The sequence below is a fragment of the Antedon mediterranea genome, chromosome 1 (genome assembly GCF_964355755.1).
Source record: "Antedon mediterranea chromosome 1, ecAntMedi1.1, whole genome shotgun sequence".
Classification (NCBI taxonomy): domain Eukaryota; kingdom Metazoa; phylum Echinodermata; class Crinoidea; order Comatulida; family Antedonidae; genus Antedon; species Antedon mediterranea.
Genome location: NC_092670.1, coordinates 17596742 through 17613058, shown reverse-complemented (window position 1 = coordinate 17613058; position 16317 = coordinate 17596742). Strand labels below are relative to the sequence as shown.

The 16317-nt window shown below is 34.5% G+C and overlaps 1 protein-coding gene across 1 annotated transcript; it reads right to left on the bottom strand.

The window, feature by feature from the left end:
• Nucleotides 1-1002: 1002 nt before the first annotated feature.
• On the bottom strand, nt 1003-15858 carry LOC140059599 (uncharacterized). Its single transcript, XM_072105575.1, has 14 exons — nt 15632-15858; nt 15034-15113; nt 14718-14772; nt 14514-14623; nt 13952-14055; nt 13454-13547; nt 12030-13119; nt 11353-11461; nt 10863-10954; nt 10290-10522; nt 9794-10098; nt 9551-9662; nt 4504-4641; nt 1003-4150 (listed from the first exon to the last, which is right to left on the bottom strand). The coding sequence occupies exons 1-14, from the start codon at nt 15741-15743 to the stop codon at nt 4100-4102; spliced, it is 2685 nt and encodes an 894-aa protein (XP_071961676.1). The 5' UTR covers nt 15744-15858; the 3' UTR covers nt 1003-4099.
• Between the last annotated feature and the right edge of the window lie 459 nt (nt 15859-16317).

The following is a 16317-nucleotide window of genomic DNA, read 5'->3' as shown; positions in this document are numbered from 1 at the left end:
CGTAAACGCAACGCAAGCGTTTTAACCAATGACAAGCGAAGTTATAGACAGTTAAGCGTGGTTCCCACTAGCGACGCAACGCAAGGACGTAACGCAACGCAAGTGAATTGACCAATCAAAAGCGATGGCTTATTCGCTTGTGATTGCTAACTGTCTATAACTTCGCTTATCATTGGTTAACACGCTTGCGTTGCGTTTACGTCCTTGCGTTACGTTCTAGTGGGAACCAAGCTTAAGCAATCACAAGCGAATAAGCCATCGCTTGTGATTGGTCAATTCACTTGCGTTGCGTTACGTCCTTGTGTTGCGTCGCTAGTGGGAACCAAGCATTAGATAGGAGATTTATTCATTTTAAGGGTAAGTGTTTCCATGTGTGAATGGTGAATATGTATATAATATAATATATTCCGAAATTGAATTTATGTCTGATAACCTGTTTATTACATCTCGAGGTAGTTAGTGGAACCAAAACACTTTCAACCAATCAGACAACGTGTTTGTTGAGAGAAATCAGACTTAGGTACAGGTCTCCGCGATACGTTGACAAAGTGAGCATCCCGCGCTGAAAGCCAAAACAGGTGAGTAAATGATTACTGTTTTTAGGTCTGTAGTAGTAGTACACACAATTTAAGTATTAAAATATATAAGTACCAAAATATGTAGGAATAATTTTAAAATAATAGGATATTTTAGTTAAAAGCTAGGCATAGATAGGCTAGGCCCAATTGGTTTCGTCAGCTACCTAGCACTGTTTTCTCACACGTACTTAACCCCTAGGCCTATTCGGGTCGGGAACGGTCTTACTGTTTCTTCTCCGGTTGGTAGGCTAGCTTAGAAACGATTTTCCGTTAATACTTTATTTCGTACAAAGCTACAATAGATGTTTTGATTGATGTTAATTTGGAACCCCTCTTCACCATTACTTACGCCTTTCTTTATAATGATAAATATACAAAACAAATTAAGACACAATATGAAAAATCATTATTAATATTTATGCTGTTTTATTACAAATTGTATCAAAGATTAATAACATCATTATTCTAACTATAGAGGGACAACTATTAATTTCAGAAAACATGCATTTTGTTGACCAATTTCATGTATAAAAATAAAATCAATGTGCTAAACTGCTGGTATTTCTCTACACATTAAAATCATGGAAAAGGAAACTAATACAATTTATTACTTGAGTAGTTTCAATCAAAATCATTAGATTTTTACAGGTGTGTTCAAAATACTAGTTTCTGTCAGCACTTAACATTTTTTATTTGGCTGATAAAAGAATAAGTGATTCACTTATTAAGGGACCATGTCAATATTATTCTACTGCAGCTACTGCAGAAACTACATTCTGTTTTTGTGATTATCAATCTTCTTTTGAGTATCATACAATGGTTATTGCAGTGGCTGTCTTAAAATCTTCTACAGTGAAAGTTATTGCAGTTTAAAAAATGTAGTTACTGCAGTAAAATTATTTTGAAATGATCCCTAACTTGTAAAAATACTACCTAATTGGAAGCAATGTGTACTTAACTTGAATTCCAAGAATTTTCTTAACATTAATACTAGAACATTGGTGGCAATGCTATTTCAAGCAGAACAGTGGTGTATATGAAAAAACACAAACATACAGACTAAAATAGGTCAAAGTTCATTACAAAAGGTCATGACCTGATAGAAATTTAAAAACCTTTATGCAAATACATTTTGTGAGAAATTTTCAGTATACAAATTGATTTATATATAACATATAAAATCATTCATCAGGAAAACATTCTTCAAATTAACTTTACAATCTTTTTAAAGTCAAGTGAAAAACTGAGACTTGAAACTTTATTTATCAAACCAGTTATCTTATGAAATAGGCTTTATCGGCTCAGAGTATTTTCTTAGGTTACTTTGAGAACTGACTCAAAGTGGAAATGCTTAGGGGTTGGCTGTAGTGTTATAACATTTCCTCTCATTCCTTTCAGAGGAACGTATCCCCTGAAGGGGCTATCAAAAGAGGGGGGGGGGGGGAGGTTCTAATGTACCTGAATAATAAAGCTGAAGTAGGAAAATGTCATACAATGTGTAAGTTCCAATTTTGTTTTATACCAACAATGGCATTTAGATGCAGCGTTTACTTACTTAAGCCTAGTCACTACCAAACTTCAGTTTGCAGACATGAGCAAACTCACAGTTAGCAAAGAAAAGTTTAAATCAAGTTTCTTGGGTAGTCTATGCTTTACTTATGCTCGATTCCCACTAGGACACCATACACGCATCACAAGTAATTTGACCAATCCAAAGAGATCATTCAACATGTCGCTTGTGATTGGTTGAATAACTTGGGTTACATTCTTGCGTTGTATTTGGGAACCAGGCTTTAGGATACAATTGTAAATATATCTAACTGTACATGTTACATGGCAAAATATAGTAGCCAATATACAAACGAAACTCTATTCTATGGAATAATTTTAGAAAACTTTTATATACAAAAGTATAAATTATAATCACTGTTTTACATTATTTAATAAAGAACTTCATATTAACAACTTTATAGTGTCAGATTTAGATTTTAAGCACGTACTACAATAATCTACAATTCTAATGATGAGGAAAACCTTATATTGGTGTCCAGTAACACTACACTTAAGTTATTATTATATGGAGCTTTTGATTTGAGAAGACCTAACAGTTACATAATGTTTGAGAGGAAAAGGGATATGCTTCCTCATTCTATTCTTCAACAAAGTTGTGGTGGTTGTGTAGACGACGACCTATGACACACCAATTGACATGACCTAACCTCTTTCCTAGGTCATCGCAAATCGAAAGCTCTATTTATGGAACATTTGCCAAACCTTATTGTTTCTAAATCAATGTAAAATTGAATAAAAAAATAATTATAGCAAAATTTTGTGTTCTTCAATTGTATACAGTAGCGTTTTAAAACATATTATACTATATTACTGTTTTTTTAAAACAAATTTATTTAAATACAAAGACAGACATTTGGTAAATTACTCTAAATACAAATTAATTGAAAGAAGATCAAAATTTGAAATATTAGTATTATAATTTAATGCTTGCTAAATAAAATATCCACCTAAAAATGTATAAACTCAACAGAAATAAGAATCAACAGAGGATTCAGGATTTCTGCCATAAAAATATCTGTATTTCCCAATTTACAAACCATAAATTTCACAAACAATTGGTATAATAAATAATTAAATGGATTATAATATTAAATATAGAAAATTCAGGAAATTACTATCAATACCAATGATAACCTAAACCTCCCTGCATTATTTTAAGTACTGTAAGGAAAAAATTATAAATTTTAAATGAAATTGTTCTTTTTTATTTATAGTAAACAAATAATCTGTGCCTAAATAAAATTAAACAATGTAATCATCAGATAAAAGCAGAAATGAAAGTATGGGGAAAATATCTGAAGGTTTATAATGCAAAATATGATTTGAGGCAAATTTTAAAAAGTCCCCCTTTTTCTCTTTACTATTTCATGTAACTTTAAAAAAACCAATGCCATATTAAATATTATGCTAACCAAAATGAATTACAAGTTTGCAAGAAATTAATTAGAAATCTTTGGTCATGAAAAGAAACACAATGAATTAGAAATTAAATTAATCAGCCAGAACTATGACTATAACATGATGCCATAATAGGTTTATCATTTCATTAACATATATGGGTATATCATTACCATATATGGGTATATCACCACCATATAACTGATGACTACAGGTTTGTCATTGCCATACATACTAACCCTAAACATGGGAAGACTGACATATAGGCATATGACTACCATATATAGACATCCTAAACATGGCATGTGACTACCATATACAGACATAAACTTTAGAAATCTACAGTAGTAAAATATGTAAATTGTATAAATTCAGGTCTGATCAATATTTTATTTAACCAGGTAATTACAGTACAAATACATTTTCTACAATTTAATTTTTAAAATGTGAAAAAATAGAAATATGAAACATTGAAAGCAATATATAATTAGATAACTCAGTTATCGAACCCAATCAACTGATTAAATATTACCACCCTGGTTTCCTTTCCGTTACGTCTTATCCTTTCCACCGTTGTGCCTCTTCTCGTTCCTTCTTGAGTTCTAGGATATTAAATAAAAAAACAACGTTCAACAATAATTTTAAAAATTACATTTCAAACTAAAATGACACAAGGTGTTATTGAGTCAACTCTACAAAACAAGAATCAACATAATTATTTAAATTTAATTCTGAAAGAAAGACATGCCAGATAATTTCAGAGATTGACACTTTCATCTAGGCTAGGCCTCAACACTTCAAGGTTTTTAGGCTAGGCTAGGTCTTGACAATTCGATCTACTGTAGGCTAGGCACTTCTGGCTAGGCTAGGGCTTGACAATTCTGGCTAGGCTAGGTCTTGACTGTATTGTTTTGAGAGAGTTAAATGCAATAACATTAATAAGTAAAATATTTACCTTTGATGTTGGTTGTTGGTGTGTAAATGCTGCAGGTACATCTCCATTCATCTGAATGACACATCCAGCCGGTTGCTGACCTGGGAGGGACACACCATGCACCATTTGATATGCAAGTTGCTGCTGCTGTTGCTGCTCCTAAACAATTAAAACATAAGAGAGATTCACTTACATAATACATACATGCATACAACGCATCAGATTGCATCATTAAGTTGTGAAAATGGTCATGACAGTTTGGCTCTCCACAAACGAAAATCATCCAGCAAAAAAAAACCAACTCATTATTAGATGTTAATAATAATGTCACATTAAATAAGTGAGATTTCGAATGCTAATTATAACTTTCACAAAAGGTAGCATGAGAAAAATCTAAAAATGCATCCAGAGCTGAGACTATTTAATTAAAAGCATTTAGTACAAAAATAAGAAGAAAAATAATTGTTTTTGTTCAATACCTAGTATGATAATCTGAGACACAAAATTCAAGTTGTATCAGAGGGAGTAGGATTTACCAATCTCTAAAACTTGAAGACAACTAAAGTATGGCGTCTAAAACTGGAAGAAACGATATCAGCTGCTGGTAAGCTAGTTATTCATTCTTAAGAGAGCCAGTCACTAAAAATCAAACATTAGGTGGCAAGGGTCAAAATTTCGAATTGGCTCATATTTTGCACATTGGTAGACCTTGATGTAAGTAAACCTGATGTGTAGATTGTTTGGTAAAATATCGCTTAGTTTTCGAGAAAATCGAAAAATAACGATTTTCGGCCAATTTTGTTAATTTTTGGTGTATAATTTACATTAAGTTTAACAGCCTCTGGAAGCCAAACGTAGCAACCTAGCGTTTTAATATTTTACACTTACGTTAACTAGCATCTTGACAATAATTTAGTAAAGTTTCAAAAAATTTGATGAAATTTTAGGATTTTGACTAATTAATTACTAATTAGCATATATAAAACTCTTAAAAAGTAGGGTAAAAACAAACGGTTTTTTTTCATGTGCGAAGAATTTTTGTAAAATAAAAAAGTCATCAATCTAAAGTTTAGATACTAATATTTATGAATCAAGTAAAACAAATTTGGGGAAACTATTTTGCGCTCCGCGCCAGAGCCACAAAGTTGTAAGAAATTCAAAGATTTTATCTGTCGGCAAGATCAATCAGATGTACCTATTGTTCTCTATTTAGCAATCTAAGTCGAATTAAGCCAAACTTTTATTACGAGAAACAAACTTGAAAGATAAATTTTGAATTAAGTTGCAATTTAAACACAAACTAAAAATACGTTCTGGTAAAATTTCAATTACTAACCAATATACGAAATTAAGCAATTAACTAAAAATCACTCGCTTATTCTTTGTCAAACCACATTATTATAAATTATTCCATCCTCTCATAGTTTATAGGATAAAACTGAAAAACAAATTTGTTTTAACTTGTTATCGTTTTCCTGTTTGTCGAACCTGGTCGAACTTACTCAACGAGAATGTTTCAAAACATTAACCACAGTAGACAAAAACACTTTACTGCGTATAGATAGATAACGATCTTCATTGACGTTGACAACGGAACAGATTTGTTATCCATTTTAGTTTATGTCTTACAATGTAAGGACGTGTTGAAAATAATTCTTATATATAATCATTGTCTGATGGCTTTAAGTTCAAACAAAATGGAGATTTCATGTTCTTTTAAATCGGTTGTCGGGGGAGCTTGTGGATTCGATAGAAAAGACCGCAAACAGAGCACTGAAGTCCTACCTTTACAAGCATGCCAGAAAGAAATCGCTGCACACAGATACATGTTTAGGTTTACGGGCATCGATAGTGAGTGGTACTATTTGTGCAGCAGGGAAATGGAAATAACAGGCGTGAGTCACATCAACAACATATGTATGTATGTATGTATGGAAGCAGGTCCATGAAGGTGTGGATGGCGTATGGTGTTGGTGCAGGACAAAATCTACTTTTGAGTAAATTCTGTGTGCCTTCGAAGCTACCCAATTTAATTCATAACCAAGATACAACGTCTGATTAAAATAAATCAAGTATCATCTATTGCAGTAAAAGCAAGAATACAAGCCAAGACATCTCATGAAGAACAAGCTGATATAAATGACGACGAACAAATAGAAAGAGAAGAAAGTCCTGGCACCCTCAGCAAACTGTTCTTTGTCGCGAACAAGGTTGCATTAGGTCATATCAGAGGTACTCTTCCCTAGAGAAACACTTAGATTATGAAAATCACAAGAACGCACTAGAACATGAAACACTTTATGACAGGGCAATGAAATTAATCAACACAACTAGAAGAGGGTACTTCTAAAAATCCAGAACCAACAAGAACCAACGATTTGCCACGGTTTGACATTGGCCCCAAACTGCAAAAGGGCTGGGCGTTAAAGTCCTCTGCAAAAAAAACCCCGATTTTCTGTACCACAGAAAACCTACCTTATTGATGTTTTTGACGCTGGAGAGCAGACGGGACAGAAAGCTGATCCATGTGATGTCTCACGAGAGATGAGATCGGCCAGGTACAGCGATGGTTCACATCTATTTAGTAGCAAGACTGATTTTTTAACAGCAGATTGCAAGTTTTTTCTCACACTTGGCTAAAAAAAGGAGGACAGATGCAGCCGTTCATGATGATGATGATGACGAAGATGATGATTACGATAGTAATGAAGATGGTGACGAAGTCGAAGGAAAAGGAAAGAGAAATTCAACTTTTGTCGCAAACCGTACTGGACACAATAGGCTTGCAGCATCCAATAATGTTTGAAAGCATAATATTTGTGAACTGAAAGCTCAAGAAAAACTCTCCAACTTCTCTTTGCCAATGTTGCAAGAAATGTGTACTTCTCTTGAACTTGATACCACAGATATAACCATAAAGCGCAAGAAGCCATACATTGATTTGCTGGAAAAGATGGTTTCCATGTGCAGTTGCTCGAGTGATTAAGGTAGCAATGAAGGTTTTTTATTTATTTATTCGACTTCTCACTAACTCAGTTAGTGAAGGATCTGGACCAACAGGTGGTAAACACCTCTAAAACGGCCCAGTCCCAATTTGCACAGTGGCTGTGTGTGACAGTGGCTGTGTTTGTGTGGACTAGTACACCGGGGTAACCCCCTACTCGTCTCGAAAAAGGTTCTTTAAAGTGCGCATGAGCTATGTTTACACTGGACCTACGGTTTATAGTCCTTATCCGAGAAGACTCGTTCTACCACCAGAACCATGGAGCGAGTGAGCCTCGAACCCTTGCCGATGTTATGGCTACTTAATTACGGTTCCACTGTCTTAACCGCTCGGCCACTCACTCACTCATAAGGTAAAAAATAAGGTAAAACTATGTCTGTAAGAATTCTTTAAAATAACAATTTAATATGTGGGACGATTCTGTAAATTTTTAATAAAGCGAAGGGATGAAACAATGGTTTACAAGTTTACAAACAATTTATTGTTTAGGCTACGAATTATTAGGAAATTTCGCACGAGCACATGAACGTTATCGGATGTCACCATTCTACTCATTTGCATAACAACAGAGTTCAGTGAACATTTGCGTTAACGTACTTGCTCGTTTTGATTTCGCGCTTCGACGGGAAGTGTAGAACGCAACGCATGTGTAGCGCACGCAACATACGCCACACGTATTAAAACAAATCATGGGTTTATAGAGACTAAGCCTAGCCAGGCATGTTTAATCATGTTTTGGTTAACGTTTTCATTTACGCTATTTTTAAAAAATAAAGTTCTCGACGCACGTAACTAAAGTTTTTCGTAATGCTTGCGCACGCACAGCAAGTTGTTTACAAAGTGGGCGGAGCTTGGAAAAAAGCGTTAACATGCTTGTGCGAATACTCCCTATAATGAGAAGATAAGAACATTATGTTATATAGCCTGTTTTCCACTAGGCGAAATTATTCGCGCAAATCAAACATTTTCGCGTATACGCGCACGTCAAAGGGAACACTTTGTTGATAAAAATAAACTGCGCATGCGCGCGTATAGTGCAAAAAATAATAATATTATTATTATTATATTATAATAATAATAAGAATAAATTCACCTACTGGAAAATATAACAGGTGATGAAGCTAAGCGAGTTATAATATTGAGCTCAGATAGTAATTGCTTAATTTCATGGGTCAGTCGTTTAAATTTGACTAGAAATTTATTTTTAGATGTTTTTATATTAAAACGTAATTCCAAATTATTCAGGACCTTTCAGTTTACCTTTAAAGTTTGTTTCTCGTAGTAAAATTTACCTTAAATCTGTAAATAGAGAACAATAGGTACATCTGATTGATCTTGCCGACAGATAAAATCTTTGAATTTCTTACAACTTTGTGGCTCTGGCGCGGAGCGGATAATAGTTTCCCCAAATTGTTTTTACTTGATTCATAAATATTAGTACCTAAACAGTAGATTGACGATTTTTTTATTAAAAAAAAATTCGTCGCACATGAAAAAAAACGCGTTTGTTTTTACCCTACTTTTTAAAGAGTTTTATATATGCTAATTAGTAATTAATTAGTAAAAATATTAGAATTTCATTAATTTTTTTGAAACTTTACTAAATTATTGTCAAGATGCTAGTTAACGTAAGTGTAAAATATTAAAACGCTAGGTTGTAAAATTTGGCTTCCAGAGGCTGTTAAACTTAATGTAAATTATACACCAAAAATTAACAAAATTGGCCGAAAATCGTTATTTTTCGATTTTCTCGAAAACTAAGCGATATTTTACCAAACAAACTACACATCAGGTTTACTTACATCAAGGTCTACCAATGTGCAAAATATGAGCCAATTCGAAATTTTGACCCTTGCCACTAAATTACGAATATGTCTGATTTTTGGTGACAAGCACTCTTAATAACTTACAAGTTGTTGTTTTCTTTATGAACTTATGCCCTTTTGGTTCACTTATTAATAAACTTTATTTCCAGTAATTTTCCGTTATGTTTACTAAGGAAGTTGGATACAAAATTATTTACGTTCATTAAAAGCGGAATTAGGCATTTAGAGTTCAACTTACAAGTTGTTGTTGATACAGGATATGTTGGTGAATAGCTGATGGAGCATGCTGTAGTGAGCCTCCTCGTCCTGGGTGCATTATCAATGTGTGATCTCTCGGTCTACCTTCAGGGCTAGAAAAATATGTCAATGTTTACTTTTACATCATTTAGTACAAACTTAACTTATATTTTAGGCTTTGCTCTTTGTGGTAGTGTTACTGTAAAACAGTGCATTATAAATGTACAAATCAAGGAGTAGATACCTTCCATGAGACGGTCTTCCGGTGGAACCTTCTGGACTGGACAACAGTGCCAACTGTGTGCTTGTAATCTGCGAATGTCCTGGATGTATTTGTCCAGCATTGGTATGAACTGGTGTGCTTCGTCCCTGGATTACAGATGTTGGTTGCGACGTGGCAAGCACAATGTGTGGAGAGGTATTATGTACTTGAGCCGATTGAGTGCTGGCGTGCGCTGGACTGATACGATTGGATTGTATTGGCGTGCTTCGACTGTTGTTTAGCGATTGGTTTGCACTTCCTTGACTACTGTGGCTGCTGTTTAAATCCTAAAATTAAGCACATTTTATACAAATTATGAATTCATTCACTATATTGAGAAGTAGCCAATATCATAATATTTTTTCTTTATTTCGACACAAAGCACCAATAACATGTTGAATATAAAATATACACTATAAACACCCCTCAACTTTTGTATGTAGAATAAAAAGAAAGCAATCTCCAAGTGAGCACTTACTGCATGACCGGGATTGATATTAGGTTCAGTGTGATTGTAGATGTTATTCACTCGTGGAGGCCTAACTGAGTTGTCTTCATTGGGATAAAGGTTGTTGCCTTGGTGCAACGGTACCGTTAGTCGTGCATTCACAGCCAGCAGATGATCCCTTCGTTGCTCCAGCGATGTGATCCGTTCCTCTAACCGATGGTTTTCCTGCCGTAACTGGTACAGGCATGAAATTAACGAGGCAACTAACAAAAAAAAATTGAATATATGATAAACTATTTTAGTCCAATTTATTTACATATTGAATCACAATGGTGTGTATTTCAGTGCTTTGGGGTGTTTTTTTTTGTGGAGTGAACAAACACTTTTATTCATTCATTGTTATCATGATCAATACCATTTGATTCATAATGTGTACAGTATTATTAATTATGTGAAGATTTATATTTTAAACAGTGTACACATAACAATTTTTGTTGAATGTCCCCTACATGATAATCATAACAAAATACCGTAACCAGGAATAGACAAAAGCTCAGACTTTACACTCACTCCGATAAATTTAAGATAAGCATGCATACTTACTGTCCAGGTGACTAGCTTGTTGCATTAGGAAGTCTGATCCTTGCTGCCACTGTCTCTCTAGTAACTCCTCCATACTTGTAGCTTGTACAGCACTGTCAAACAAGGTCAAACATTGCAAGTACAATTTTATTTAAACATGATTAGCATTCAACAAACAAATATTTATTTTCATCAAATGTAGTACAAATAATGAGGACCAACCTAGAAGTATACTTGTCTCAGTTGGCCCTTTAAAATGGTTAAAAAACAATAAGTATATATATAATATAAAGCATCAAGCTTTATTTAAGAGCATCTTGTGTATATGTTTGTCTTGCGAAATTATTAAATTGTTTATCCATCCTGTAATTGGCGGGTTACTCGCTGTTGGATGAGTATGAAATTTAAAAAAAAAAAAAAAAAAGAAAAAAAAAAGTAAGCTAAACAAATATTTTTGGATTAATACACTACGCATTGCTTTATCAGAATATTTAATTAAAATTCAACTTACCTTTGGGGTCTGGCTCTTTGAGCTGTTGGTGGCTGCGGAAGTTGAGGTCCAACGAGGATACCACTACGACCAGCAGTGTTGAATACATCCCTGATTGTAGCGTCACCCTCTGTTGCAAGAAGGAATAAGGTTTCATATAATTATATAATCATACTAATTTGTTTATTTTCTGAAATGCTCTGCAATATCTTTACCATAGTCATTTTGACTAAAGGATGCCCGAGAAAGAGAATATAGTCATTCTTGTTTATTCAAAATGCTTTTTAAAATTTGCTACTTCAGCCAAACGCTTCCACAAATATTTCTCAAAACTGGTCAGAAGAGCCACTGCTGTTTTTAGTTACAGTGTTTTGCTAGTTTGGAATTGTCAAAGCTCTGAAATGTAGTCGCATGTCAGTTAAAAGATTATAAAAGGAACATAGTTTGGGTTAGAACAATTAAATCCACAGTCCAGCGGATCAAATGGAGTCCTAAAATTTAGTAAAAGCTTTGAGAGAGACCTCTGTTACATATCTTGAATTTAAAGGATTGTTTTTAATTAAATGATAAGGAACTTCTTTCCAGGACAACCATTAGTTTGGGCTAGAGTAAGATGACATGGTAAAACCTAGAATGGAGTCCTAAAAATTAGTAGTTAGAATAAAAGCTTTGAGAGATTCCTCTGTTACAGTACATACCTTGGCCATTTCTTAGTGCAGCTATATCCAAGTGTTTAACAGGATATTTTGATGAGTTTGGTGGTCCATGAGATGCTTTTGTGTATCCATGCATGTCATTCAGAAGCGTGAACTGCTCAGATTTCTTAGTAGGACTGCTGTGAGACGAGCTACTTGATCTTCTAACCTTCTTCAATGGTGATGGCAGATCCTTGTACTTCTTCTTTGGCCGACCAACCTTTTGATTATCTTTCCTCTTTTCAGATTTTGATTTCTTTTTGTCAGAGTCTTCAGATTTACTCCGAGCCAGTTTCAAACCTTGTACTCTTGACTTTTCATTAGGAATGCTAGTGTATCTTGCCATAAACTCCTTGTATGAATTCTCGTACGAGGTCGGGCTTGACACCGGTGGAGTTTGCCCGGTTCCAGAATCTTTAGGACTTTCTAATGACGGTGGTAGATCAGTTTGCATGACCGTTTCCGTAGTTACCGAAGGAGTTCCGTTAGGCTTCCCCGACGAAGCCTCAGAAATTTTATCCATACTGTCCGACTTACTGTGGAAGCTTCGACTACTTACTGATACACTCTCTACATCGATTGACGATGGGCTACTAGGTGTACTACACGTCTCACGCTGCTTCTCATGACTATCAATGCTGCCATATTTCGGACTACTACTAGCAGAGCTATGCGTCTTCCTGGCCTTACTTACAGATGTCTTCTCAAGCAATGTTGCCGATGGAGGCAGAGCAGGAGTTGGAATGACAGTTTCTGTGAAGTTAGCTGTTGTGAACTTGCCTTTGACGTCACCATTAGCGACAGACGGCAAAGATTCATCTTCTTCGGAATCACTTTTTGGTTCCATTGATTTTGAATGTTTTTCGGGTTTCTTTTGTTTATCTGGCCGTGATTTCTCAACTCCGCATTTAGACTTGTCAGTAACGTTGACACGTGGCTTTTCGGCACTCTTTAATTTTTCGTTCAACCCTTGACGTGACTTTTCGTAACCAGCATTTACTTTCTGTTTTTCACGTTCACCTGCTTTCTCAGGTGTTAATATACTGTATGGGTGTTTGAATGGAGGTATTGTTTTTATATCTTTGTCTTTTTTCTGTAAAAGATAAAAAACATTAAATTCGACAATAATTCTAACCCTACTGCTATTAAGGAGACACCTCTGGAGACTCAGAATAGTTTGCCTGTATTGTTAAAATATATTTTGACTCTCATTCACTTCATGGGAAAATGCAATTACTTTAGATGGGACGAGACCAAAATTAGTTAAAAGTCAAAGGTTCTGCAGCATATTATTGGAAGAATACCCAAGTATTCAAAGCTCTGGGCTTGAAAATGTATAAAATTCCAATGGTGATGTCTAAAAATCAACATAAAGGCGTAGTGGGCCTCCCGCCCGATTTGGTCTGCTTTCTTTGTAGTAATCTTACCAATTTCTGAAAGTGAGTACTGCAGTAACCAGTATATTTCACATTGTCTGTATATTGACCAGCTTCTTCACATAAAAGTCCGTCAGATTGAGCACTAAATAAAGAAAAAGATTGATTAATAGTAGCAGGCTATGTGTACTCTCTGCCGTTATGCATAGAGTAAAGTGTGGCAACCTTTTAATTTGTACTTGAGATTCACAGTATAGCGTACACAACGGCGGCATTCCACAGTAACATGCCTTTGATGCTATGCAATTTAAATTGAGGCCAGATGTCTTCTCAAGCAATAGGCAGATTTGTTTAATTTCAGTACAAAACTGTTCAAAACTTAAATGTTAGTTGTTTACTTAATTGAATTGTGCTCTAAATTACTAGCATATGTGTGATTTGTGTGTATTTAAACAATTTTGATTTGAGCAGTTACCAAAACCAGTACAAATCTGGAAAGGCACTGAAAGCAAATCTGAAATTGTCACACAACTGTTTTTCATAGCTTACCATGTGACATGGAAGGATAAACGACATCCGTTTTTATTACAGGTCATACATGCCCCACTTGTTGCCTTCGTCCCCATTGATTTCTGCTCACAAACATAACAGACCTAAATAAATAATAAACACAACCTGTGCTGTAGTCTAAGAATTAAAGTGGTGCGGTAGTCACAAAATGAGGGTACAATCCCCTGTGTGCACAACAGAGTTCTCAAAGGCTTGTAAAAGGTCGTCAAGTCCAAACATTACCAACCGTTTTTAGCAACATTCTCAACAACACTTGATTTCCTTTTTAAAAAACATGGTGTACCGCAAACCTGTCATATGTCAGGGTTTTTTTTCTCATGACAATTTACAACTCCACTCCCAAAGACTTAATAATAAGTCTTTGTTTATGTAGAGCATCTTGTGTATATGTTTGTCTTCTGAATGGGATTGCCACCTTTGAGAAGGATAGTGAATGAATTCACTTGTGGTAATCCTTGGCAATTTGCCTAAAATGAGAATAAAAAAAAAACAAAAAAAAACCTAACATTCTTTTACCGGGGAAGAGTGAACCTGCTTTCACCTTATTATATCTATCATGAGGGACAAATGACACTTGGATTGGTTCCATGGAAGTGACGTCACCAAATGATACTTCTGGTATGTACAGAGCACATACTACGTGAGCCCATCCTACAAACAATAAGAACATTTGTAAACATTACATTCAGTAATACCGACATTATTTTTTAAAATAACAATCCCGTAATACTTCAATTCTGCTTACCTCCTGTATCTGTACGCTTCAACGCACCTTCCTTTTGAGGGCAAAGGTCACATTTCTAGAAGAAAATATATTTAATATTAAATAATATAAACTTAATTATCTATAAAGTACTTTTATAAAACAAATTAATACAGTCTCCTTGACGTTATTCAGTTTACTTTTAAATCCTTGTTGATTAATATTTTGACATGATTCTAATAAATTTGTAGATTAAATGGTATAGCAAAAAATGCAAAACGAAACTAAGTTTTCTACTCAGACTTCAAATGAAAATGTGCTGTCGTTTTATTATTTAATTACTAAAGAATATCCTTACTACTCTAGCTGCTCTTTCTTGAGATTCACATTTACGGCAAAACCAGGGTCCAGTCGGTACTGAAACAATTCCATAACAAGCTGCAAATATAATTATGTATTTGAAAATATTTACAGAAACATTGAACTTTATGTTATCAATGTAGACCTATCATTCAATAATATGTATAGAGGGCCTAGTTTAATAGTATCATAAGGAAAACATTTACATGACAGCTGTATATAAACAAAACAGGACAAGAGAATATGTCTAGCCTATACTAGTACTAAGTAGGCCTGTAGAAGTTACAAAAAAACGTACTGTACTTCTAGATCTGATTTAATCATTCAGTCTCTTAAATTTGAAATTTCCACCCAAAACAACAATTAAATGCAATGTTGTCTTATTATGCTGCAGGGTTTATAAATGTATATACTATATATAATAACATGTTTGCAAAAATAAGGAAATAAGTTAAGCTAGCATAATAATCGGAAGTTTTATTTTGAAAACACAGGCTGAGGTCCTAGGCCGCCCTCCTGGCGTACAAACAGAAATCACGCATGCGAAACAAACAAACCAAGCCCGCGAGAACAAAACCCCAGAAGAAAGGACCAACCTTGATGAACGGCTACATTGCAACCGTGACCATCACAATAAACAAGTGGATTCTCCGTCCACCCTCTTTCATCCCCACACACACAACAGCCACCGATCATTTCTTTCTGCATTCCGAACTATAACTTAAAAGGCATAGATTTGGATTCCAAAATCTCCATTTTGACCACTGTCCAAAAGCTTGTTTTTAATCACAAGCCATTTTGTTAGGCTTTCTTTTTACCTTACTACGCATGCTCAATTACACAAGTTAGCGCCCTCAAGGTAAATAATTGTTTTCTTTCTTCCTTTTCTTTGCAAACTTTCTGTTTAAACTTAAAGTTTAAAGTCAGTATTATTTCTTTATGGTTACATCTATCATAAGAACACGGGAAAATTGGTAAACATATATAATTTTTCCTTTAGTTCATAAAGATTTTCAAGGACGTAGGCTTACAATAGCATTAGAACAATGAAACAAAAATTAATGGGCCTTCTTCAATATATTATGGGCATATCACTTATTATTTTATTATGTTGCTTATTGTGTTGCGTGTTATTCAGAGATTAACTAACTCAAAGTTTTAAGTTTGAATACTGCGGGCTTTGGGATTCAATCCGAGCGGTATGTATCCGCTTTGCCTCTAAACTGTGTATAATGTAAATTACTTTTTCAATATCTTTTTATTTTATTCGTACTCTACCGAT